Genomic DNA, 26,849 nt, shown 5'->3' on the forward strand with positions numbered 1-26,849 from the left:
CACTCATTGGAAGGTCAAATACAGGTCTGTATTCAAGTAGCCAGAACATGAACAAACAGCTATTCATACTGGTTTGTACCTGTACCAAAAAAAAAAAAAGTGCTCTGTCACTTCCAGAGCAGGAATATTAAAAATTGCCCTCGGGGAAGAGAAAGAAAATGCAAAGCAGGTGATATCATAAGGCAGGGTGTAGGCTTGCCCTGGGGAGCGAAGGCTCTCATCAACTGGGAAGTGGAGCCTCACCCCAGATGGTGGGTGAGTCACGGGAGGTGGCCCAGAGCCCTGCTGGGAGCCCTGGATGGGGGAGGGGGTACACGTGGCCGGCTGTGTTTCCTTAGACCCTGCCTCGCCAGTAAGCCTCCGTGTCCTTGTTGTGACCAGGGGATGGCAACTAGGACCTCCGACGGGTTCTGTTGAAATGAAAACGGGTGTAAAATCGCTTTGTGAACTGGAAAGTTCTCCATAAATAAGAGACTTTACGACATACACCGTGAAGCCATAGCCCCTTTGCATAAAGGAGCAGTAGCGCACGGGCCATTTGGAGACTGTGTGTCTGAGGCGCCGTGTGTCCAGAGGCTGGCTTAGGTCCGTATTCTGGTCTCAGCCAGAACAGCCCGCCCAGCCAGTACGTTGTGAAATAGATTAAAGGCGACCTGGCGTTTTTCCAGGTGCAGTTGCCTTGCTGCGCGGAACCCTCCCCTCACCGTGGTCGGCCATTGTGCCCGTCAGGAGCGCAGGCCCGGGTGCGGCTGAGCTTTGCCCAGCCTGCTGGGCCTGCCACGCATTTTTTTTTTTTTTTTTTGCTTCAGTCAAGATCACCAGACCAGAATGGAAAGAAAACTGTGGAGTCTAAAATAAGTTCCCTCTAACTAGACAATTGTGTGAGTCCAGAATTCTGCATCTGGCAGGGGTACGGTTCTCCTTAGGTTATGGGGGTAAAGAGAAGGGGCGCCTCTATTTAACAAGGGGTGGGAGCCCCTTTGGGGAAGGTGGGCCCTGTTTCCTCTGTGTGTCAAGTTCATTCAGCTACTTATGTTCCCTGCCATGACCTCGTTCACTGGCTTCCTGTGTTTGAACTTCTTGGGACTTTTCTTGCCTCTGGGATTTTGCATTTACTCTTCCTTTGCCTTGCGCTTCCTTCCACCTTCATCTACCTGGATGGCTCCTCCCTGACCTCAGGGTTTCACTCGAAGGCCATTAGCTCAGCAGGGCACACCTACACACGTACCTATGCACATACACAGAACCGTATAATTAGTGTATCGATATTACAAATAATATATTATTACATTATAAATAAGGAATATCTGTATATTTATATATATTTATATACATATATATGTGTATGTATGTATATATATATATATATATATGGGCTTGGCTAAAAAGTTCATTCAGACTTTTCCGTGATATTGTATGGAATAACCCGAACGAACTTTTTGGCCAAAGATAGATAGATAGATAGATAGATATAGATAGATATAGATATATATATATATATATATTTATTTATTTATTTTATTTTATTTTATTTTTTACTTATTTAGTATGTTGTACCATTACTTTCAACCCCTAGAATGTAAATTCCACCAGGGTAAGCCCTTTGTTTTATTTAATTATTTATTTTATTGGAGTATAATTGCTTTATAGTATTGTGTTAGTTTCTGCTGTACAATGAAGTGAATCAGCTATATGTATACATATATCCCCTCCCTCCCACCTCCCCCCCATCCCACCCATCTAGGTCATCACAGTGCACCGAGCTGAGCTTCCTGTGCTTTATAGCATGTTCCCACTTGCTATCTGTTTTACATATGATAGTGTATATATGTCAATCCTAATCTCCCAATTCATCCCACCCTCCCCTTCCCCCTGTGGGTCCACATGTCCCTTCTGTATGCCTGTGTCTCTATTCCTGCCCTGCAAATAGGTTCCTCTGTACCATTTTTCTAGATTGCACATAAATGCATTAATATACGATATTTTTCTCTTTCTGGCTTACTTCACTGAGTATGACAGGCTCTAGGTCCATCCACATCTCTACAAATGACCCAATTTTGTTACTTTTTATGGCTGAGTAATATTGCATTGTATATATGTACCACATCTTCTTTATCTATTTGTCTGTCAGTGGGCATTTAGGTTGCTTCCATGTCGTGGCTATTGTAAATAGTGCTGCAATGAACATTGGGGTGCATGTGTCCTTTTGAATTATGGTTTTCTCAGGGTATATGCTCAGTAGTGGGATTGCTGGGTCATATGATAGTTCTATTTTTAGTTTTTTTTTTTTTCAAGAACAAACTTTATTTTGAATTTTTAAAATAATTCAAAATAATAATATGAATAGTATATAGTAATTCCTAACACTATGTGCCAGCCACCACCCTAAACACTTGATACACATTAACTCATTCACTCCGCACAAGTACCCATTTTAGAGGTGAAGAAACTGTGGCACAGAGAGGCTAAATAACTTGTCAAGGGTCTTACAACTATTAAGTGACCTAGCCAAGATTCACATCCAAGCCTCCTGGCTCCCAACTCTGTGCTCTTGCCCACCTGCTGTATTGCCTCTCAAATGCCAGATATTCTGACAGACCACTGCAGCCTCTGGCAATCTCCCTTTTAACAATGTTTTCTCATAACTCACTTTTAATGCAGAGCAGGGCTGAGATCCAGGAGATCTGTAGCTCTGCTACAAGTATCTGTGTAGTAAAATAATAATAATATTATTTGTCAAGCACCTACCATGTGCCAGGCACAGTGCTAAATTCTTTTTTTTTTTTTATATCAAATTGTGAGCATTTTCCAATGTCATTATAAACTTTTTTTTTTCACACACACACTGTATTTTATTTTTACAAGAGATAAATAGACTGACACCAAGCATTGTACATGGATGACCACAACAAAAGCAACAATGATTGCAATTACCAAACATGAAACACACTCATACTGTGTCATAATATTGACATTCAGTCCAATAATCCTCCACTGTAACAGCTCCTTTACTTTGCAGTGAAAATTGATTTGTATATTCTTTGCCTCTGAGTCCTTGTGGGATTTTTTTTTTTAATTCAGACAGAAAGTCACAAAAATTATACTTATCATCATCAGTTCACTCAGTCCCATGTAATTAATTTTTTTTATCTTGATCTTTTGTTAGCACTTTTATGAGCTCATCAGTTTTTCATTAGAGTTCTGAAAATGCTTATTCATTCAGTTCAGCAGTACAGTCAGTTACCAGAAACCTGTACTTGTCAGAGTCTTTTCCATGAATTTCCTGAAGATGAAACCCTTTTATAGGAACATATTTACAAAAGCATCAGAGTACACCCAGAACTGTCTGTAAATGACAAAAGACTTAAAAATGACCACGGTTAAAGATTTGATGAAAGTTATAATAATTCAGTTGACAAGAAAATTAGTTATTTCTGAGATATACATTTTAAAGTAATAACTAGGATTATGACTTATAACATTATACCAGAACATATAAGATTTTTAGAAATTTCATGTAATGTCTGAAACATTTATATTAACATATTTCCATACAAATAACCCAATGAAAGTTTAGTATTAGTTGTTTTGTTTGTTTGTTTATACTGCAGGTTCTTATTAGTCATCAATTTTATACACATCAGTGTATACATGTCAATCCCAATCGCCCAATTCAGCACACCACCATCCCCACCCCACCACAGTTTTCCCCCCTTGGTGTCCATATGTCTGTTCTCTACATCTGTGTCTCAACTTCTGCCCTGCAAACCGGCTCATCTGTACCATTTTTCTAGGTTCCACATACATGCGTTAATATACGATATTTGTTTTTCTCTTTCTGACTTACTTCACTCTGTATGACAGTCTCTAGATCCATCCACGTCTCAACAAATGACTCAATTTCGTTCCTTTTTATGGCTGAGTAATATTCCATTGTATATATGTGCCACATCTTTATCCATTCGTCTGTTGATGGGCATTTAGGTTGCTTCCATGACCTGGCTATTGTAAATAGTGCTGCAATGAACATTGGGGTGCATGTGTCTTTTTGAATTACGGTTTTCTCTGGGTATATGCCCAGTAGTGGGATTGCTGGGTCATATGGTAATTCTATTTTTAGTTTTTTAAGGACCCTCCATATTGTTCTCCATAGTGGCTGTATCAATTTACATTCCCACCAACAGTGCAAGAGGGTTCCCTTTTCTCCACACCCTCTCCAGCATTTATTGTTTGTAAATTTTTTGCTGATGGCCATTCTGACTGGTGTGAGGTGATACCTCATTGTAGTTTTGATTTGCATTTCTCTAATACTTAGTGATGTTGAGCATCTTTTCATGTGCCTCTTGGCCATCTGTATGTCTTCTTTAGTGAAATATCTATTTAGGTTTTCTGCCCATTTTTTAATTGGGTTGTTTGTTTTTTTTGATATTGAGCTCCATGAGCTATTTGTATATTTTGGAGATTAATCCTTTGTCTGCTGCTTTGTTTGCAAATATTTTCTCCCATTCTGAGGGTTGTCTTTTCATCTTGTTTATGGTTTCCTTTGCAGTGCAGAAGGTTTTAAGTTTAATTAGGTTCCATTTGTTTATTTTTGTTTTTATTTTCATTACTCTTAGGAGGTGGGTCAAAAAAGATCTTGCTGTGGTTTATGTCAAAGAGTGTTTTTCCTGTTTTCCTCTAAGAGTTTTATACTGTCCGGTCTTACATTTAGGTCTTTAATCCATTTTAAGTTTATTTTTGTGTATGGTGTTAGGGAGTGTCCTAATTTTCATTCTTTTACATATAGCTGCCCAGTTTTCCCAGCACCACTTATTGGAAGAGGCTGCCTTTTCTCCATTGTATGTTCTTGGCTCCTTTGTCATAAATTAGGTGACCATATGTGCTTGGGTTTATATCTGGGCTTTCTATCCTGTTCCATTGTTCTATATTTCTGTTTTTGTGCCAGTACCATATTGTCTTGATTACTATAGCTTTGTAGTATAGTTTGAAGTCGGGGAGCCTGATTCCCCCAGCTCTGTTTTTCTTAAGATTGCTTTGACTATTCAGGGTCTTTTGTGTTTCCATACAAATTGTAAAATATTTTGTTTTAATTATGTGAAGAATGCCATTGGTAATTTGATAGGGATTGCATTAAATATGTAGATTGCTTTGGGTAGTATAGTCATTTTCACAATATTGATTCTTCCAATTCAAGAACATGGTATATCTCTCCATCTGTTTGTGTCACTTGATTTCTTTCATCAGTGTTTTATAGTTTTCAGAGCACAGGTCTTTTGTCTTCTTAGGTAGGTTTATTCCTAGGTATTTTATTCTTTTTGTTGCAGTGGTAAATGGGATTGTTTCCTTAATTTCTCTTTCTGATTTTTCATCATTAGTTATAGGAATACAAGAGATTTCTATGCATTAATTTTGTATCCTGCAACCTTACCAAATTCATTGATTCGCTCTAGTAGTTTTCTGGTGGCATCCTTAGGATTTTCTATGTATAGTATCATGTCACCTGCAAATAGTGACAGTTTAACTTCTTCTTTTCCAATTTGGATTCCTTTTATTTCTTTTTCTTCTCTGATTGCCGTGGTTAGGACTTCCAAAACTGTGTTGAATAAGAGTGGCGAGAGTGGACATCCTTGTCTTGTTCCTGATCTTAGTGGAAACGCTTTCAGTTTTTCACCATTGAGAATGATGTTTGCTGTGGGTTTGTCATATATGACCTTTATGTTGAGGTAGGTTTCCTCTATGCCCATTTTCTGGAGACTTTTTATCATAAATCGGTGTTGAATTTTGTCAAAAGCTTTTTCTGCATCTGTTGAGATGATCATGTGGTTTTTATTCCTTAATTTGTTAATATGGTGTATCACATTGATTGATTTGCATATATTGAAGAATCCTTGTATTCCTGGGATAAATTCCACTTGATCATGGTGTATGATCCTTTTAATGTGTTGTTGGATTCTGTTTGCTAGTATTTTGTTGAGGATTTTTGCATCTATGTTCATCAGTGACATTGGTCTGTAATTTTTGTGTGTGTGATAACTTCATCTAGTTTTGGTATCAGGGTGATGGTGGCCTTGTTGAATGAAGTTGGGAGTGTTCCTCCCTCTGCAGTTTTTTGGAAGAGTTTGAGAAGGATAGGTGTTAGCTCTTCTCTAAATGTTTGCTAGAATTTGCCTATGAAGCCATCTGGTCCTGGACTTTTTTTTGTTGAAGAAGATTTTTAATTTCAGTTTCAATTTCATCACTTGTGATAGGTCTGTTTATATTTTCTAATTCTTCCTGGTTCAGTCTTGGAAAATTGTACCTTTCCAAGAATTTCTCCGTTTCTTCAAGGTTGTCCATTTTATTGACATATAGTTGTTTGTAGTTGTCTCTGATAGTCCTTTGTATTTCTGCAGTGTCAGTTGTGATTTCTCTGTTTTCATTTCTAATTTTATTGATTTGCATCCTCTTCCTTTTTTTCTTGATGAGTCTGTCTAAAGGTTAATCAATTTTGTTTATCTTCTCAAAGAACCAACTTTTAGTTTCATTGATCTTGGTATTGTTTTCTTCGTTTCTATTTCATTTATTTCTGCTCTGATCTTTATGATTTCTTTCCTTCTACTGACTTCGGGTTTTCTTTGTTCTTTTTTTCTATAGTTGCTTTAGGTGTAAGGTTAGATTGTTTATTTGAGATTTTTCTTGTTTCTTGAGGTGAGATTGAATTGCTGTAAACTTCCCTCTTAGAACTGCTTTTGTTGCGCCCCATAGGTTTTGGGTCATCCTGTTTTCATTGTCATTTGTGTCTATGTATGTTTTTATTTCCTCTTTGATTTCTTCAGTGATCTCTTGGTTATTTAGTAGTTCACTGTTTAGCTTCCATGTATTCGTGTTTTTTACAGTTTTTTCCCTGTAATTGATTTCTCATCTCACAGCGTTGTGGTCAGAAAAGATGCTTGATATGATTTCAATTTTCTTAAATTTTCTGAGGCTTGCTTTGTGACCCAAGATGTGATCTATCCTGGAGAATGTTCCGTGTGCACTTGAGACGAAAGTGCCACTTTTGGGTGGAATGTCCTATAAATATCAGTTAAGTCTATCTGGTCTATTGTGTCATTTAAATCTTATGTTTCTTTATTAATTTTCTGTCTGGATGATCTGTCCATTGGTGTAAGTGGGGTGTTAAAGTCCCCCACTATTATTGTGTTACTGTCAATTTCCCCTTCTATATCTGTTAGCATTTGCCTTATGTATTGAGGTGCTCCTATGTTGGGTGCATATATATTTATAATTGTTATATCTTCTTGGATTGATCCCTTGATTATTATGTAGTGTCCTTCCTTGTCTCTTGTTAACATTCTTTATTTTAAAGTCTATTTTATCTGATATGAGTATTGCTATTCCAGCTTTCTTTTGATTTCCATTTGCATGGAATATCTTTTTCTATCCCCTCACTTTCAGTCTGTATGTGTCCCTAGGTCTGAAGTGGATTTCTTGTAGACAGCATACATATGGGTCTTGTTTTTATATCCATTCAGCCAGTCTGTGTCTTTTGGAGCATTTAATCCATTTACAGGCAAGGTAATTTTCAATATGTATGTTCCTATTACCATTTTCTTAATTGTTTTGGGTTTGTTTTTGTGGGTCCTTTTCTTCTCTTGTGTTCCTGCCTAGGGAAGTTCCTTTAGCATTTGTTGTAAAGCTGGTTTGGTGGTGCTGAATTCTTTTTAACTTTTGCTTGTATGTAAAGCTTTTGATTTCTCCATCTGAATGAGATCCTTGCCAGGTAGAGTAATCTTGGTTGTAGGTTTTTCTCTTTCATTGCTTTAAGTATATCCTGCCACTCCCTGCTGGCCTGCAGAGTTTCTGCTGAAAAATCAGCTGATAACCTTATGGGGATTCCCATGTATGTTATTTTTTGCTTTTCCCTTGCTGCTTTTAATATTTTTTCTTTGAATTTAATTTTTGTTAGTTTGATTAATGTGTTTCTTGGAGTGTTTCTCCTTGGTTTTATCCTGTATGGGACTCTCTGTGCTTCCTGGACTTGGGTGGGTATTCCCTTTCCCACGTTAGGGAAGTTTTCAACTATAATCTCTTCAAATATTTTCTCAGACCCTTTCCTTTTCTCTTCTTCTTCTGGGACCCCTATAATTCGAATGTTGGTACATTTAGTGTTGTCCCAGAGATCTCTGAGATTGTCTTCAATTCTTTTCATTCTTTTTTCTTTATTCTGCTCCTTGGCAGTTATTTCCACCATTCTGTCTTCCAGCTCACTTATTCGTTCTTCTACCTCAGTTATTCTGTTATTGATTCCTTCTAGTGTATTTTTCAGTTCAGTTATTGTATTGTTCATCTCTGTTTGTTTGTTCTTTAGTTCTAGATCTTTGTCAAACATTTCTTGTATTTTCTCGATCCGTGCTTCCATCTTTTTCCAAGATTCCGGATCATCTTTACTATCATTACTTTGAATTCTTTTTCAGGTAGGTTGCCTATTTCCTCTTCATTTATTTTGTCTTGTAGGTTTTCACCTTGCTCCTTCATCTGTAACATATTTTTTTGTGATCTCAATCTTTTTTTTTTTTTTTTTAATGGGTGGGATTGTGTTCCTGTCTTCCTGGTTGTTTGGCCTGAGGCTTCCCACACTGGAGTTTGTAGGCTGTTGGGTAGAGCCGGGTCTTGGTGCTGAGATGAGGACCTACGGGAGATCTCACTCTGATGAATATTCCCGGGAGTCTGAGGTTCTTTGTTAGTCCAGTGGTCCTGACTCAGAGCTCCCACCACAGGAGCTCAGGCCTGCACCCCGGCTTGTGAACCAAGATCCTACAAGCTGCGCAGGGTGGCAAAAAAAAAAGGAGCAGAACAATTACAAAGAGTAATAAATAAAATAAGATGAGAAAACTAACAGATATGTTAGAAAAAATTAAAATATAGATGAAACAACAGCCAGAAGGTAAAACAGAACCACAATAGCCAAAAAAAAAAAAAAAAAAAACAGCTGGAAAAGGCCTTGGCTGTGGGGGGCGGGGCTTTGGCAGCGGCAGGGTTTAGGCCAGGGCGGGGTCTAGGTTTAGAACCTCGTTTGGATGGGAAAGGCCCTGGGGGGGTGGGGCTTAGCCTCAGCAAGGCTGGAGGGGCCCAGGAGCGCTTCTGGCCTCGGAGGGCAGAGGAGCAGACCCAGGACCCCAGCAGGCTTTCTGGGCCCGAGTGGGCAGGGGAAACACTAGGTGCGTTCCCCCCATCCTCTGATTCCGGAGGCTCCTTCCCTATTCGTCTCTCCTCTTCTCACTGCCCGCCCTCCCCCCCGCCCCTATGACCCACGCAGCTGGAGGGGGCCCTGAAAGGCAGGGGACCAGGTCCAGAAGCCCACCAGGCTTCCCAGGGCCCAAGTGGGTGGGGGAAACTAGCTGAATCTCCCCTGATCCTCCGATCCTGGAGGGCCCCTCCCTGTCTGCCTCTCCTCCTCTTCTCCCCCTCCCTACGCCCCTAGGACCAGCATGGCCGGCGGGGGCCCCAGAAGGCGGAGAACCCAGCCCAGGACCCAGCAGGCTTCCCGGGGCCTGATTGGGCAGGGGAAATGCTAGCCACGCTCTCCCCTCATCCTCCGAGCCACTGAGGGTCCCTCCAGGTGTGGGACCCCTCCCCTCTCCCAGCCACGCCTCAGGGGCACCGGTCCCATCTGGCCTCCACTTTTCCTCCCCCCTCAATCCCCCCCATGTCCTACCCAGTCGCTCGGGGCTTCCTCCCGTCTCCTTGAGTGTCGAGGTCCCCCAGCAGCATCTGGTAGGTGCCCTAGTTGTGGGGAGACGTGGACTCTGTGTCCTCCCACTCCACCACCTTTTCTCCACCAAGCCCTTTGTTTTATTCACCACTAATTCCCCAGCAGTTAGAATTGTGCCTGGCATAGTGGATGCCAGAAAAATCATTGCTGAATGAATGAACTTGAAGGGATAAAAGGAAGCCTTACGTATCCATAAGATTTTGCCTGTTATAATGTGCTTGCGCATGTATTTTCTCCTTTGCCCTCCTTCCCCATGTCACTGTAGGAGGACAGCCCTGTGGGACAGCTAAGGCAGTTGTTATCCTAGTTTGATGGTTGAGGAAACTGAGACTCAGAGACATGCAGTGATTTATGAGTGCTAATTTGTATCTCCCCTTGAATGTCTGTTGGTCAACTCAGCATGTCCAAAAACGAACTCCTGTCTTCCCATCTCGGGTATGACTACTTCTTTCATCCGTTACTTGGGCCAAAGGCCTTGGTGTCTTATTGACGCTGTCTCTCACATTCCACACCAGACAGCAGAGGATGCTCTCAGAACTGTATCCGAAGATGCCCAGACTCCAGCCCTTGCTCTCGACCTCACTGCCACCACACCAGTCAATTTCTTCTCATCTGTTCTGCTCCTCAGTCATTCAGGGGCAAAGTCATACCAGCAGAGGGACAGCAAGGCTGAGAAAGAGGTCAGGACAGTGGAGAGTATGTGAGGGGGTCCACCAGGTAAGGAGCAGGAAAATTAAAAGGAATTCCCACACAGTATTGATGGCTGGCAGTGAAGGAGGTAAGGCCAGCATGCAGGCATAGAGCTGGTTTGTGTGAATAAGGGAACAGAAGACAACCAAAGATTGCTATTCTTAAAGGGGACTTTGGAGTTTCAGATCTAGAATGTAAAACTGTACCAAGTAAGAATTTAAGGTCAGAGAATGTCTGAAGAAGAGTTTGGGGATCTTAGTGCCAAATTTCTGAAAGGGTTATTGGTGTGGATGTTGAAGCTATAAAAGGTCATGGCCTGGGGTGTGGCAGCCAGGAGGCCAGCTTCCTGTGCTGAGGTCATCCAAGGATGTGAGGGAATTTCCTGGATGTGGTAGGGAACTTAAGGATGAGTAATTCAGAACTCAGAAGCAGGGGAGATGGTGAGAGTTTGGACAGATGATGGATTGAAGTGGCAAAGGGAAGATAGAACAGCCCTAGTCTCCTTTCTCCATGAGCAGAGGGCAGGGGGAGAGATAGTAGCCTTCAAGGTCAGGGTTACAGATGATATTTCTTCCTGAGCCTCTGTGTGCCCCGTCCTCCTCTAAGGACTGAGGATGCAAGAAAAGGTGCAAGACGCGGCTGTTATCCCTAAGGAGCATGCGGTGGTACCCAGGCAGTACTGTTGCCTATGAAATATTTAGAGGTACATGTCATTGCAGCCCCATTGCAGTTACCACTAACTCTGTCAATATCTCCTCAATAAATCTAGATGTTTCCATGAGAAGTTAAATTTATTGGGCACTTTTAGAAGAATGTCTTTAGTTATCAGCTCTTTCACCAGTAGGTTAACTTCGGGCAGAAATAGGAAGCTCATGGCTCAGAATCCTCTTTAAAGCTTTAGCACGAATTCAGATCATTTGAATTCCAGTACTCTGTGAACTCATCCAAAAACACTGTCTTCAATTACTCTGGATTTTTTTCCCTCATAGCAAAGAATCGGGGCATGAACAAACAAGGGCATGGCCTAGCTTTAAACCTGTTCACTGTTCAAGTTCTGGGAAAAACGCCTTCAGCACTGCCAAGACGAAAGGGTTTTAAGTCACTTAGATTGCTCCTAGAAAAAAAATTGACTTTGTGAAAGGCAGGCATTGCTTAAGGCTGATGACACTTGCCATGTCCACAGCAGCTCACATGGTGCCTAGCACATATTAGGTGCTCAGAAATGTTTGTTGATGACTCACTGACCATTTATCACTTTCTGAAGGGGAGAGAGGTGACAGGGAATGAGCAGGAACCAGAAAAATAATTACAAAATATTAGAACTAGAAGGGAATGATGGACCACCTAGCAAGTACTCCCAGAAAGCCAGCCCTGGTTACTACAGTTGTTACTGACTGTCCTGTACACTACGTTCCAAAGTTAGTAACTGGTTACCAAGGTGAATGCGGACTTGGGACCTTATCACATCAGCTGGGTTGGCTGGTGTCAGCCAGCTCCCAGCACTTTTGGATATTTAACAACATTTCCTTAGGGGTTTATTATAGGGGAATTCCATTCTTATACTACTTGTTTTTTAATAGCCATTAATTTACCTAGGTACACAATGATAAAGACTTAATTCAGGCTTAAGGAGGCCTCAGTCAGTCCAAAGACAAGTCCCCAGTCAAAAAACATTGACAGTGAAAACTTAAATCAAAAAGTCGTATGAATGGACTCACTGGCTAAAAATATCTCCCCAAATGCAGATTCTTTTCTTCCTTCCCTGGACTCTGCAGACAGAGAGCAGACCACAAGCAGTCTGGGTTTTGCTTCATCTTCACAGGCAGACATGAGGCTTGCAGGAAAGCTGGTTGTAGCTACAGGAATTTAATACTGGGATCAGCACCTTCTCTGGATTGGATTTGAATTTTTTATTAATATTATGCTTGGACCCTGAGAAAATGCATTCAGCCAGCCTGACTTATGACACTAAATGACTAGTTAACCATACATACTAATCACATAAATATGGTTTATGGAATGATATAAAATGGTTTATGAAATCACTTTTAAACCGTCTTTTCAACAGTAGTAATTATACCTGCCCTGGAATACCTTAAACCAAGCGATAGTGGCAAGAATTAACTTGAGCATCTTTAGTATTCTGGTGATTATCGTACAAAATTGCCACTGCAATAAAATGACAGGGTCGTTTTAATTTCTCTTCCACTGCATTTCTCTTTTCCCCTTTCCCATTAAAATATACTTCATAACATTTCATCATACAAGTCTGCCTAAGTTTCCAGTTGCTGAAATTTAGTTAAACCATAAAATTGTTTCCAGATTACCAACCATGAAATGGAAAGACAATCTTATTTATGAATTTATAGATCAGATAATCTCCCTCAAATGAATCCTGAAACCAGAAACACTTTGATGACTAAACAGGAGGGAAAACGTTTTCTCATTACCATGTGTCAAAAGAATTATATTTTTGTGAAGTGGATTTGGCCAAGACGGTGGAACACGCATGTGCAATCCGTGTGCACGGCGCCTGGGGCATGCACTGTTTCCTGAGCAGGGGGAGAGAATCGCTCTCCCTTGACCGTCAAGCTCAAGTGTACTGCACTCTCAAGGTTCTGGCAGATCATGTCTCCTTCCTGGTGACCCCACTGGTGACATAGCCTGGAGGAGGCCACCCAAGGAGCATCCAGTTCTGTCCTCACAGATACAAGAAGGAGAACAAGTGTGTGTATATCCGGACTAGACGCACAGATACAAAAAGGAGAACAAGTGTGTGTATATCCGGACTAGATGCACAGATACAAAAAGGAGAACAAGTGTGTGTATATCCGGACTAGACGCACAGATACAAAAAGGAGAACAAGTGTGTGTATATCCGGACTAGACGCACAGATACAAGAAGGAGAACAAGTGTGTGTGTATCCGGACTAGACGCACAGATACAAGAAGGAGAACAAGTGTGTGTGTATCCGGACTAGACGCACAGATACAAAAAGGAGAACAAGTGTGTGTGTATCCGGACTAGACGCACAGATACAAAAAGGAGAACAAGTGTGTGTGTATCCGGACTAGACGCACAGATACAAGAAGGAGAACAAGTGTGTGTGTATCCGGACTAGACGCACAGATACAAGAAGGAGAACAAGTGTGTGTATATCCGGACTAGATGCACAGATACAAGAAGGAGAACAAGTGTGTGTATATCCGGACTAGACGCAGGGCGTTTGCTCCACAGCATCCAGACCCTCATCCTACGTCAACATTATCCCTGGGGAGTCAGGAGAGTGGGGTGCCATTTGGGGGTTTTCTTTCTCTGCATCCTAAAACCGTTGTCTAGGGAAAGATGGGTGAGAAGCCAAGTACCTACTGAGCCAAGGAGGATGCCAAAGGCATGTACGAAGCCCTGTGGACACCCCTCTGAGGGGACCCACCTGTGCTGAACCATTCGGCAGTTCTCACCATGGTGATGAATCTGTTGACGGTCAATGTCTTGAATCTGGAATGATTCTGGTGCTTTGTTTCAGTTTTTAATGCTGCTGCCCTCCTTTGTTAGACCAGTTAATGAAAGCTGGTGACCAGAGAGGGACCAGAGAGTACACTGATTTAGCCCTAATCAGGACTGTGCCTAGGCCAGCATTGGACTCCATCTGCCGTTCCTCTCCCACCACACTCTTGCTTATTCTCTGCATCTGTGGACTTACCTACTGTTTACATCTCTTAATATTATTGTCTCTTGAGTGTAGTTAGTCTGTCTCCACACCTTCGTATCCTGCACTACAGCTTCACAGAACCCATTAAGCCTCTTCCTAACCAAAGCTGTCTAGACCCTAAGAATGTCCTGCCATTTTAAAAGAAATGAAATCCTTTGCATTTGCCTAGGATTGAATAAGAGCAGTAAAGTCGTACATCTCAGGGTAGCTCTCCGCCGCTCTTAGGGCCTTGAGTTTGGCTTCCAGCATTACTGTGGGAAGAATGGGGGTTCTGGACAACTTCTACCTGGAACTCAGCAGGTCCCCCCAGAAGTGGTCCATTTCCCAAGAGTTCATTTGTGTGAGTCTGTTCCCCCGACCCGTGGAGACCAGCCACCACCCCATCGTTTCCAAGGTGCCATGCAACTTGGGTCTGATAAACTTGGGATCGCCAATGGGTATCTACTAACCTGCTTTCTTGAGTGGAATTTCTTATTTTTCTCTTTGGCAATGCACTGCTTAATGGCAGACAGGCCACCAAGAATACACGTATAACTGAAAATGCTCTGCAGCTCAGAGGTTTAGCGTTCACAACTATGCCTGGAAACACTTGGAAAGTCACTCCGGGTAGATGCATATCTCTTCTCACTGTTTGAGATTTCTTCTTTCCACACTATTAGAACAAAGAGATCATACTATTAATACTTAATTTTTCCCCCCAGTGGTTTGACAACCATTAATAACTCTCCAGACTGCACGACTTACATCCAAAAAACCCAATATTGTGACACAACCATCCATTTTAAACTAAAGAAAATGCATGGAATTCTGAAGTCAGAAGCTTGCAATTGTGAAATGAATCTCAATGTTTTTTTTACGGCACTAAGAGTTATATTCCCAAGGCAAAACGCAAGACCCAAAAGTTGTGTATGAACAAAATTACCCTTGAAAATCCTCTTGATTGCCATGAAGTTCAGGATACAGATACAGCCTCTCTCATGAAGTCCAGCATAACCAGTTATTTTGTTCTAGTGAAAGAACAGGCCACCATGACTTTTTCTGTTGGGTACCAGATAAAGTAGTTGGCTTGTATTTAAAAGCCCCAGTGTCTGAAAGTGCTGTTTGTAGCCCAGGAATCATCACCATTGCTCATACTACAAGAGGCCCGTGGGACTGAGACCCCCAGTGAAGAATGGGGTCCCTTTTCTGTCTCAGGCTGGGACTAGACACTTGCTGATGGGATACGATGGTAGTCCAGGTGTCCACACTGTTCTGACTCTTCTCCCTTCTCTCTTTTATTGTCTTGAACTACCAAGTAGGTATAACTGAATTCACATGCCATTGCGTGTGTGATGGCTGTCCTTAGCAGAGGTCACTCTGTGGTGGTGATCTGATAATGTGTTGGGAATACTGGTAATAGTTCCATGGCACTGCCATTGTCTGACGTACAGAAATGTGAGCCAGTTTCAAAAGCTACATGAATTGTGCATAGCACTGGAGAGCCCTGAACAGAGAGGTGTAGTATCTGTGCATAATATCAAAATTGGGAAGAGCTTTTATTCAGATCTTGAGATAACCAAGTTGTTAGGGGTATTTGTTTTCCTGCTTGATCCTGTAAAAGCCCCCAGGTTCCTATGACATTGATTTGAGGACCCTCTACTCTCAAGGAAACATTGATCTCAAGCACACTTTTCCATGTTTGTAAGAGACATTCGCTTTGTGTGGCTCTTGGGCTTTACAACAAGTTTTACTCCAGACACACAACGAACATCTCCATCATTTACACCAAAATCAGTCAGCAGCCTCCCAGCTGCGGGGAGGAGCACAGCTCAGAAGTGGCCTAGGGCCCCGCTGGTGCAGAGGTCAAATAGTAAAAGAAGGGCAGAAAGGCTCAAAAACACAAAGATGCACAAAGAGAATTGTTTCCAAGCTTTTCCGTTTTCCATGAGGCCTCTGCTGGTCTGTCCAGTGTCTTTTCAGTAAGGTCGTCGGGTTAATACTAAACTCTGACCATCAAATCTTGAGCTCAGTGGGAATTTGCAGGCTCGTTAGCTTCCCCAAGCCAGGTTGGGGTGAACTTTGGAGGCCTGCTAAGTGGAACTTCTATAACCCTCAGGTGATCATTCACCTAGACAAACCAGTCTGAAAGTCAACATAAGCTTTAACAAACAATTCTCTTGTTTTACAGAGAGAGGATGCAAGCCATGGAGAAACAGATTGCCAGTTTAACTGGCCTTGTTCAGTCTGCGCTTTTTAAAGGGCCCCTTACAAGTAATAGCAAAGATGCATCTAGGTAAAAAAAAAAAAAAAAAAAAAGAAAGCAAACCAATTCAAAGTAATTCAATCTGTTTCTCTTTAATGATTAAGATCATTCATTCATTCCAATCGTTTTCTTGTAATCATTTCAAGGCTGAAAATATCCACATCTCTATGAATCATGGTTTGTTTGTTTGCTTGTCTATTTCTGGTAATTCTTTGGCCCAAGAAGGGTAAATGGGCTTCCCAGTGCATGTGGCTTCATGGACCGCTGTGCAGTGCCTGCCGCCACCATCCACATGTATCCACATCCTCCGTCATCTGAGAGCCTTGAGCGTGCCTCAGCTGCACACCTGGGAAGCCTTTTCCATCCCGGCCAATAGTGGTGCTGATGCTGAAATACCTTCATTGCTTAATACCCTCACTAGCTGCTGCTGATTGCTTAGAATAGTGAATGGAAGGGGGGAAACGCATTTGGGAAACTGTATCGCTGACTCTCTTTTTCTTTTCTTCAGCGAGAAAATGATGAAAACCACAGCCAATAAGAACCACACAGATGGTGCAGGTGAGTGTTCTCCAGACCTGCAGGAGGCCTGGAGGCTGCCTTTGATGAGCCTGGTTTGCTTGCAGACGTATTAACCTCTCCCCAAGTCACCTATTTGGTGCAACTTCAGAGGCTTCTGGGGTAACTCCCTACACCACCCCTTCTCTGCTTAATGCTGAAATTCCAGATGAGTCATTAATTTGCAGGGGGGGTCTTTAGTCCTCTCCCTTCAGTCTTCATTCATTTATTCACTTCCTCATTCATTTATTCATTTATGAGGCCATATATCCAACAGATACTTCTATGCCTGATACTGGACCAGGACCGTGGGCATCACTAGGGCAGGGCTCCCTACTCCCTAATCCGGTGCAGAAAATGGATGTGGGACAGGTCATTATGTGTGTGCTGAGTGTTACGAAAAAGTGCAGGATGAATGTTTACCCAACAGAGCTGGCCTCAACCAAGGCCATTTCCCTGAGGAAGTAAAACAAACTGAGGCCAAAAGGATGAGGACAGAAGGAAAGAGCCATTCAGGTAGAGAGCAAAGCGGGTACAGGTGCTGTGGTGAGGGATTTAGACGCTATTCTAAGTGCGCAGGTACAGGTGCTATGGTGAGGGATTTAGACACTATTCTAAGTGCACAGGTACAGGTGCTGTGGTGAGGGATTTAGACACTATTCTAAGTGCACAGGTACAGACGCTGTGGTGAGGGATTTAGACACTATTCTAAGTGCACAGGTACAGACGCTGTGGTGAGGGATTTAGACACTATTCTAAGTGCACAGGTACAGGTGCTGTGGTGAGGGATTTAGACACTATTCTAAGTGCACAGGTACAGGTGCTGTGGTGAGGGATTTAGACACTATTCTAAGTGCACAGGTACAGACGCTGTGGTGAGGGATTTAGACACTATTCTAAGTGCACAGGTACAGGTGCTATGGTGAGGGATTTAGACACTATTCTAAGTGCACAGGTACGGACGCTATGGTGAGGGATTTAGACAGTATTCTAAGTGCACAGGTACGGACGCTATGGTGAGGGATTTAGACACTATTCTAAGTGCACAGGTACGGACGCTATGGTGAGGGATTTAGACACTATTCTAAGTGCACAGGTACGGACGCTATGGTGAGGGATTTAGACACTATTCTAAGTGCACAGGTACGGACGCTATGGTGAGGGATTTAGACACTATTCTAAGTGCACAGGTACGGACGCTATGGTGAGGGATTTAGACACTATTCTAAGTGCACAGGTACGGACGCTATGGTGAGGGATTTAGACACTATTCTAAGTGCACAGGTACGGACGCTATGGTGAGGGATTTAGACACTATTCTAAGTGCACAGGTACGGACGCTATGGTGAGGGATTTAGACACTATTCTAAGTGCACAGGTACAGGTGCTATGGTGAGGGATTTAGACACTATTCTAAGTGCACAGGTACAGACGCTATGGTGAGGGATTTAGACACTATTCTAAGTGCACAGGTACAGACGCTATGGTGAGGGATTTAGACACTATTCTAAGTGCACAGGTACAGGTGCTATGGTGAGGGATTTAGACACTATTCTAAGTGCAAAGGGAAGGCAGTGGGAGGTTCTACCCTGGGCAACGGCCTCAGCCCAGCTGCAGGACGTGACCGGATGAGAAGGGGGCACGCGCTGATACGGAGCCCCATGGGTCAGGGCAGGAGAAGAAGGCGTGCTTGGACCAGGGCCTGCTTTCAAATGCCAGCGCCCCTCAAAGAGGCCCCAGTTTCTGTCCCTGTGCGCTTTGCTAGTGTCCAGGTGTGTTTGATGTCCGTCGTATCCTGCAGACTCCAGGTGGGCCTCTCTCAAGAATATGAGGTCTTCCCTTCCCTTGGGTTAGAAATAGAAATCGTCACCAGGGACATGCTTGGCTACTGAATTACTCAGTAAGCACGTGGCAAGTTGGGCGAAACCCCTAATTTGGAGGAAACCACAGAGCGTAGTGCCACGTGGTAGAATGGACAGAACTGGGGACTTAAGTTGAGACGTCTGTCGGTCCTGGTTCCGCGCGAGCCACGTTCAGGCCCTTCAGCCGTAAAGCCAGCAGGGCTGCTCTTCCAGCATTCCCAGTCCTCATGGGATGGGTTGGCTTACTTAGAAATCAGTCAGTGACCTTGGTGGCAGCGGAGAATTGTTGCATGGAAATTGCTGAGCTTGTCTTCATAGCAACTGCCAGTTTGCTTTGGAGATATTTATTCATCTATTTTCTGATCTATTATGAACGTACAGAAAAAAAGGCACTTACTGAACTCGTAGAAACAGCAGAAGGGTGGTTGCCAGGGGTGGGGGACATGGGAGATGTTGGTCAAAAAGTACCAACTTCCAGTTAGAAGATGAATAAGTTCTAAGGTACAGCATGGTGATTGTAGATAACAGTGTTGAACTATGTACTTAAAAGTTGCCAAGAGAATAGATCTTAAGTGTTCTCACCCCAAGAAAGACATGGTAATTATGTGACAGGATGGGCAAGTTAGGTAATAATCGTATGGCAATATGTAAGTGTATCAAATCAACACATTGTACGCCTTAAAGTTGTACAGTGTTACATGTCAATTATAAAGTTGGGGGGTTGGGAGGGGGAGAAGCTACCAAACACTAAAACATTTTACTCCTCTGGATTCTATTCTAGAAATGATTCATATCCAATACCATTGTTCTAATCGATATGTACATGCTGTTTTGTATTCTTCTTTATTCCTTTTCCCTTTTGGTAAAATAATAATTAATAGTAATAATAGGAAGCATTTAGTGAAGTTTCCTATGTACCAGGCACTGTTCTAAGTGCTTTTCTAACCTGAACTTGTTACCCCCTGACGCAGCCTCATGGGATCGGTACACTCATGATTCCCATGTTCCAGATGAGGACACTGAACACACACCCATGCACACATGACACGCATCAACATGCTCCAGCAACCTGTCCCGATAGCTCATCCTTTTGTGTTAAGGTGCCCCAGTCCCTTTAAAGAAATGTAGGTTGCTTCATTTCTTCGTTTTGAAAAGGTTTGCAAATGTCTTTTTTGAAGCATGGGGGAAGGAGCAGGTGTAATTTCTTTGGGATGCATTTCCCAAAGTGGAATTAATAAATCCAAAGGGACAAACAGCTGAGTAGCACTGGTGACACACTGCCAGTTTTCTCTTCTGAAAGGCTGGGCCAATTTTCGATGCCACTGGCAACACACACGTGGGTTTGCTCCCCTGCGTCTCTGCTGAGGTTGGTCTTTCTCGTTCTAATCTGTCAGGGCTACATGTGGTCCACAGGGCTTTCGTTGCCATAGCAGCCTTGTACGATGTGCAAAATATATTCTTCCAGAATCCTAGGAAGTTAGCAACGAGAAGTATTATCCCTGTTCTGTAGACAAGTACACGGAATTATGTAGTAAGTCAAGGAAGCTCATTTGGCCAAGGGTACATGAAAAAGGGAAACCCAGACTTCCTGTTACTTTAGGAATATTTGGTTTACCGTGGGTATAAGCGAACAGAAGGAACTTCCCATTTCACAGTCATCGCATGTGTTTTATAGTGTATTGTATCATTTAAACACATAACCCTGTAAAGAAGATGTTAGCTGTGGAGCTAGTAAGATTCGCAGCCAGTCTGGCCAACCCCAAACCCATTAAATTCCCATCAAATGTGTACTTAGTAAGATTTATATTAAGATATACCTGACTGAAGTAAATTACCTAAGAGCAGACTTGGTAGGAGGAAGAAGAGGCCGTTGCCTGGAGAGGGTGAGGTGCAGGGAAGGGAGGCTCTGAGGGTAAACTGCTTGCTGACTCTCCTCCCTAGACTAGAATGTGACCACCCCACATGTGGGTTCAGAGAGCGGGTCCCAGGTCCCGTGACTAATCTGAAGCGGAACTCATTTACCACTCGGGGTCCCCACCCACCAGATCCAGCTCCATCCATAGATTTTGGGGCACTTGCCTATAGCTCTCAGCCTGTCACCACTGCCACCTGCTGCCACTCCAGGTGAGGAGTGGAGGCCAGCAGGGGCTCCTCCCCCTCACTCTGCTTAGAGAAATAATCACAGCCAGGGCTTCCCTGGTGGCACAGTGGCTAAGAATCCACCTGCCAGTGCAGGGGACACGGGTTCGAGCCCTGGTCCAGGAAGATCCCACATGCCACGGAGCAACTAAGCCCGTGCGCCACAACTACTGAGCCTGCGCTCTAGAGCCCACGAGCCACAACTACTGAGCCTGCATGCCACAACTACTGAAGCCCACGTGCGTAGAGACCGTGCCCCGCAACAAGAGAAGCCAACGTAATGAGAAGCCCGTGCACCGCAAGGAAGAGTAGCCCCTGCTCACCACAACTAGAGAAAGCCCGCGTGCAGCAACGAAGACCCAACACAGACAAAAATAAATAAATTTTTTTAAAAATTAAAAAAATAGTAATCACAGCCAACCACAGTGGGGTCCTTCTGTGCCAGACACCAGGTGGAGCAGTTTATATGTGTTAATTCCATCATCCTGCACAATCACCCTTACACCCATTTTACAGATGAAGAAACTGAGGGGGAGAGAGAGAGAGAGAGGTTAAGTCAGTTGCCCAAGGTCACACAACTAGGAAGTGGATGCTGAGAATGACTTCCAGGTTTCTGGTTTAAATACTTGAGTGAATAATAGTGCCATTGGCTAAAATGAGTTCAAAAGAGATTTGGGGGAAATGAGTAGAAATAATGAATTCAACCTGCTTGTGGAAAAGTCCTGTAGCAACATGAAGGTATGGGGATGGGGATGTAAAGAGAATCGTGTGCTGGAGGCAAAGATGTGGAGGACCTTGGTGGGTGGTGTCGTCAAAGTGACCTCCCTTGAAGTCATGTCCAGTGAGAGAAGAAGCAGGCCAGGATTCAGAAGGTTGGCCGAGGAAGAAATTAGGAAAGAGGCTGACCAAGATGGGCTGTGGAGAGGGTAGAAGACGAGGGAAAGGAAAGTTTCAGTTACTGAGAAGGAAAGGAGTGACAAAGCCCAGCATCACATCAGGGTGCCATCATGACAACCCAGCGTCTGTTGGGTTGACAGCTGACCACTGGCCACCTTCTGAAGGGCCAGTGCAGTGAATGATGGAGTTGGAAACCGGATTTAGTGGATTAAGAGGTTATAGATGAGGAAATTTTATACATGAGCATAGATTCCATAAAGAAACTCGGTTGTGAAAGATATATTTTAAACCCGTTATCAGTATTCAACTCTCGCAGATGGCACGTAAACTTGAGCCTCTCCTCCATGGAGCATGTCGGCAAGGTGCAATGGTGACCTCAGAACATACACGGAGAAGCACGATTGTTGAAGGAATACGTGCCTTCATTTGGCTGAGGAATTAGCAGGACAGTTCTCATTACCGAACAGGAGTAGCTGGCTAGCGCAGTGTCATTTTTGTTGGAGAAACACCTTGATGGTGTCATTATTTGTACAGATGAGGTTGTGTGGTGAGGGTAGGTGGGTGTGCGTGCACGCGTGTGTGTGTGCGTGTACACACGAACCTATGCCTGAGAATGTGGAGTGATGATAAAGTAACTTGACTGAGTCTTAAAGGAAGACTCAGTCAAGGAAGTCAAAGGAAGTCTTAAAGGAAGTCTTAAACTTCATTGTCATCCCCTCAGAATACTTGTTCTCGAAGGTGCTGTGTTAACTCGGACAGGCTGCTATTATTGGAAATGTTACTGGATGTTCTTTCACTGAGGACCTTCACAGTTAGAGAACACTCTTTGGAATAATTACAGAGATGGCAAATCTTGCTCTTTCGAGGGTGATTTTGATCTGGGGGGGGATGGTCAAAAGTCGGTCAGAGTCATGACTGGTGATGACGCAAGTGGCCAGTTGTCTTATAAAGATGACAAAAAGCTCACCGTCTGGTCTGCTGGATCTCCTTTGTAAATCCTTCAAATGCTTTCCCACGTGTTCCCCCGACTCTCCAAGGGGGCCATGAGAGCTGGGAGACTGGTTCTGTTGGGACGGGCACCCAGGGGTGAGGAATTTGGTGCTCTGTCAGCTCTCTGTTGGCATTGCTGAGGCCACGCAAGTAAGAGGACAGTTTCGAGGCACTTCCTTGCTCACTGGCGCTCCATCCGTAGCCGTGGCAGCAGCTCTGGGAGGCTTGCGGGGCTGTGCATTCTGGGGAAGGACAGGTTTCCACAGCTGTTGAGCCTAGATGGAAAGAGAGGCCGCTGTGCTCTAAGCATTCCAGGTACACAGAGCAGCGAGAAGGTTCTGCCGTGCAAGGCCAGCCTGGACTAAGCAAACCTTCCACTTTGTCCCTTACAGGAAAGAGAGCTGAACAGCCCCTTCAGGTGTGAGTGAGTGTGTGTGTCTGTGTGTTGTGGATTCCCTGTCTACTCTCTACTTGAAGCCTCTTCCACAGAATTACATTGTCCTAAAAAGGAAACAGCGTCCCCTTTTGATTCCCACACCTTGCTGATCCTGTGAGCGCTACTTGGGATCCTTTGTGGGGACATTTTTAAAACAGACTTGCTCAAATCAGGCCTTTCCCAGATGGACTTAGGAACTACGTGAGGATGATTTAAGTTGCACTCAGGGAGCAAAAGTTTATGGCAGCAACAAAACTGTTGAGGAAGTTTCTCTCTGCTGCCTTTTTTTTTATTCTTCTCCTAAAGAATATTTGCATCATGTCTGATTTTCTCACTAAAGGAGATGTATGCAGAGGTCCTGCTTCTTTGGGGCTGGAAACCCGAAGGGAGTACCCAGTTCCTATTAGTTTCCCCTTGGTGATTGGCCAAGTCTCTGCCCAGAACGAAGTGGGTGTTCTTGGGCTACATCTGCCTGTAGGGAATAGTCACAGTAGGCAGCCTGTGTTAGGGCCCAGAGTTTTAAGTTATTTTTTCTATTATAAAATTATAGGGAATTCCCCGGTGGTCTAGTGGTTAAGACTCTGTGCTACCACTGCAGGGGGAATGGGTTTGATCCCTGGTCTGGGAACTAAGATCCCATAAGCCATGTGATGCAGCCCCCCCCCCAAAAAATTATAGATATTCACTATGCAAATTTTAAAATACAAAAAGTAGTGATATCAAAAATAGAAAACTCACAGAATACCACCAGCTAGAGTTACTGTTAACACTTTGTTATATGTACATCTGTCTTTTTTCTGTGCACACCCGTGTGTTTAAAGAAGACACATGGATAGACAGACAGCTGGTTCCTTAATATGGCATCATGTTGTACATACCGCTCTGTGATCTCCCTTCCTATAGCACCAAACTTCTAGAACATGACTTCTACAGACTACACACTATAACACTGCATGCACCTCCCTTAATTTATTTAAATTCGATTCCCTCTTTTTGCCCTTTAGAGAACCAATGTCATTTTTTAAGATTTTTTTTCATCATGAAGGAAATGGGCGTTTTCAGAGTTACCAGTAGTCTGTTGGGATGGGACTTGCAGCTTCGACTTTCCTTCCTGGCATTCTCAGGGACTTTGCTGCTCTTTTCTCCTAGGAACTCCCCAGGTTTCCGGCGGGAAGCCTCTTGGCGCCCTGGAGTCCTCGGGGCCCCCCAGCCAGCTCCCGCCTGCTGGCACCTCCGCCGCCCACATGAGCCTGCTCGACATGAAGAGGAATGTGGCCGAACTCAGGCTCCAGCTCCAGCAGATGCGACAGCTCCAGGTACAGACCATGTTCCCTGTGGATGGTGTCCGCCGACTTAACTGCCCACAATCAGCTTCCTCCTCCCATCCGCCTCCTTCCGCATCCCTGGCCCCATGGCACCTTCTCGGGGTTCTTTCTAGGGATAACTGAGGACCAGGATGCAGGCGCCATTCCCCAGTGGTCTCCTCTCCCACACACGTAATCTTGGTCTAGAGCCTTCCACTGCAGTGGTAGTCTGTAGCCACTTCTTTAAGCTGTGTGTGCTTTTACCCATGAAAAAAGCATTAAGCCTCTGTTTTCTGGAGGAGAGCTGAAAGCAGAGGAGCCCGTGGCGCGTTCTAACAGCCAGTTATGACTTCCTGCTTCACTGAGCATGTGCAAAGGTGCTGCAGGCAGCTCAGGTTTTTTGCAGGGAGCTATGATGTATTTAGAAATAGGAGTTCGGACCGGAGGGTGAATTCATAAGGAAAAGGAGCCATCGTGGATGACTTGAGAAAAACATCTGCATTTTATTTGGATAGTGTGTGTGTGCCACAATATTTTCCTTACTCATTCCCATTGTTAGGAATATATGAACTACACAGGAATCAAAGGGTAGGGAAAAATGACCCTTCGTGTCACGAGTCTTGGTGAACAAATCCCATAAATCTGACGAGGCAGGGTAATGTGTGCCCTGGTTCAGGGTGATAAGGAACTGGGAGGGCGTATCTTTATGAGGTCATCTGTCTCCTCCACGGATCAGCCTCACGCCTCTCTGCCCTTGGTGGCAGGCTGATGAATGCGGAGGTAGTGCTGGCTCAGACTATTCCCAGGCTTCCTCCTGGACTTCGAGAAGCTCGTAGTCCAAACGTTAGTAAAAGGCGCACGTAGCCAGGAGCAGTCACGCAGCCGTGGTGCCCTCAGTGGGGTGCAGGCTCCTGGGCTGGTGAGTCCGGTAAGGAAAGGGCTTCAAAGCACAGCTGCTCTCTCCCTTCAGCTCGCCGATGCATGAGTCCTGCCTTTTCCACAGCCTGATTAAAGCTTAGAAACTGATTTCCCCTTGCCCTCTACCTACTGGAGAACAAACAGAAGGGAAGGTAGCTTGAGAGCCTGCCTTGAGGTCCCATCACCGACCAGGCTGCTCAGGCTCAGGTCTCCAAAGGCTACTCTGCCTCTCAGGCAACGTCCCAGACTCCTGGACAGCCCGTGCACATTCACTTAAATCCTCTTCTGAATCGTGTCACCGGGGAAGTTCCCCATCCTTTACGTTCGCTTCTCCTTGCTTGGTGATTTTAAAGACACTTTGCAGTGAAATGAAGTGTACAGGTTGGGCTGAGGGTGTGTGCAGGGTGCGAAAATCCAGTGCCCACAGTGTCTGGCGGTAACTTAGGTGAGTGGACGAGAGACAGTGACAAGTTGGCCCCTCTAAAGGACAGTCGCCACTCAGCTCCAGGCAGCTCTTGACCTGGTAGAATGAGAGTCCATTGTTTCTAGATGTTTCAGTATTTCAAGAGAATCTGGAGGTTTTATATGAAATATCTGTACTCATTCTAAAACTGGTGGAAGGTAATTTAAAAATCAGTTATTTCGTACTCTGCAGGCCAGACGACGCATGTGCAGGCCAGAGAGGGTCTGTGGGCTCCCAGGTTCTTACCTGGGGGTTATGGAGGTTAAGCCCCCATCTTGCGCTGCATCTGCCTTTTAGTGCCACCTGCTGGTCATTTGGAAATTGTGCACTCCTCGTTGGACCCTCACAGGAAAAAAATTCCTAAATGCGTCGTGTGTATGGTAGTTCCTACTGCTTTCAAAAGTGAGCATTTGCTGGTTTGGGGCAGAGGTGGAATTGCCCTGAAGTGTGGCGAATTTGATACCTAGGCCGTGATGTGTGAGGCTGCAGCATCACCCTGCTGGTGGCCGGCAGTGTGTGGTCCTCTGGCCAGGAGGGAGGGGTCTCCGACAACTTGCTGCTCCTTGTAACCCATGAACTGGGGAGGCTCAGTTGCAAAATCACAGCGTCTCAGACAAAGAGGTTCTGTAGTCAAGTCCGGGACGCTGTCTTAACCACACAGTTTTCTTTATTGCCCCAGAGCTGCTCAGCTTTCCTGGCTTTCTGGGTAAAGAACACAGAGCAGGTGTGCTCTTGAGCTGAGATGGTACAGTTCTAAAGCACAGGCACGTGGAGAAAGAGAAGCACTTTGTTTCCTAACCTGGATGCTCTTATTTCTACCTCGGTCTTTGCATCCTCCGTGCCCCCATCAGCTTTAAGGGGAGTCTATTTGAGACAAAACCAGTTTAGA

The 26,849-nt window shown here is 44.1% G+C and overlaps 1 protein-coding gene and 1 long non-coding RNA gene across 33 annotated transcripts in view; both read left to right on the forward strand.

Moving 5' to 3' along the window:
• The window catches only part of KIAA1217, a 496,866-nt gene that overhangs the window by 427,759 nt on the left and 42,258 nt on the right, over positions 1 to 26,849 (forward strand). For 25 of the 32 annotated variants that reach the window (XM_082449577.1, XM_082449585.1, XM_082449588.1 and 22 more), the window contains 3 exons: positions 16,322 to 16,426; positions 16,905 to 16,954; positions 24,425 to 24,591. In XM_082449577.1, the coding sequence (XP_082305703.1) occupies positions 16,322 to 16,426; positions 16,905 to 16,954; positions 24,425 to 24,591 (322 nt within the window). The remainder of the gene's footprint in view (positions 1 to 16,321; positions 16,427 to 16,904; positions 16,955 to 24,424; positions 24,592 to 26,849) is intronic. The other 7 variants (XM_082449592.1, XM_082449596.1, XM_082449591.1 and 4 more) reach the window with 1 other exon arrangement.
• On the forward strand, positions 16,964 to 21,356 carry LOC309655057. The gene is made up of 2 exons (XR_014260589.1): positions 16,964 to 17,483; positions 18,471 to 21,356. It is a non-coding gene; the product is annotated as an uncharacterized lncRNA (long non-coding RNA).

The sequence above is a fragment of the Balaenoptera physalus genome (assembly GCF_965194825.1).
Source record: "Balaenoptera physalus genome assembly, chromosome: 2".
Lineage (NCBI taxonomy): Eukaryota > Metazoa > Chordata > Mammalia > Artiodactyla > Balaenopteridae > Balaenoptera > Balaenoptera physalus.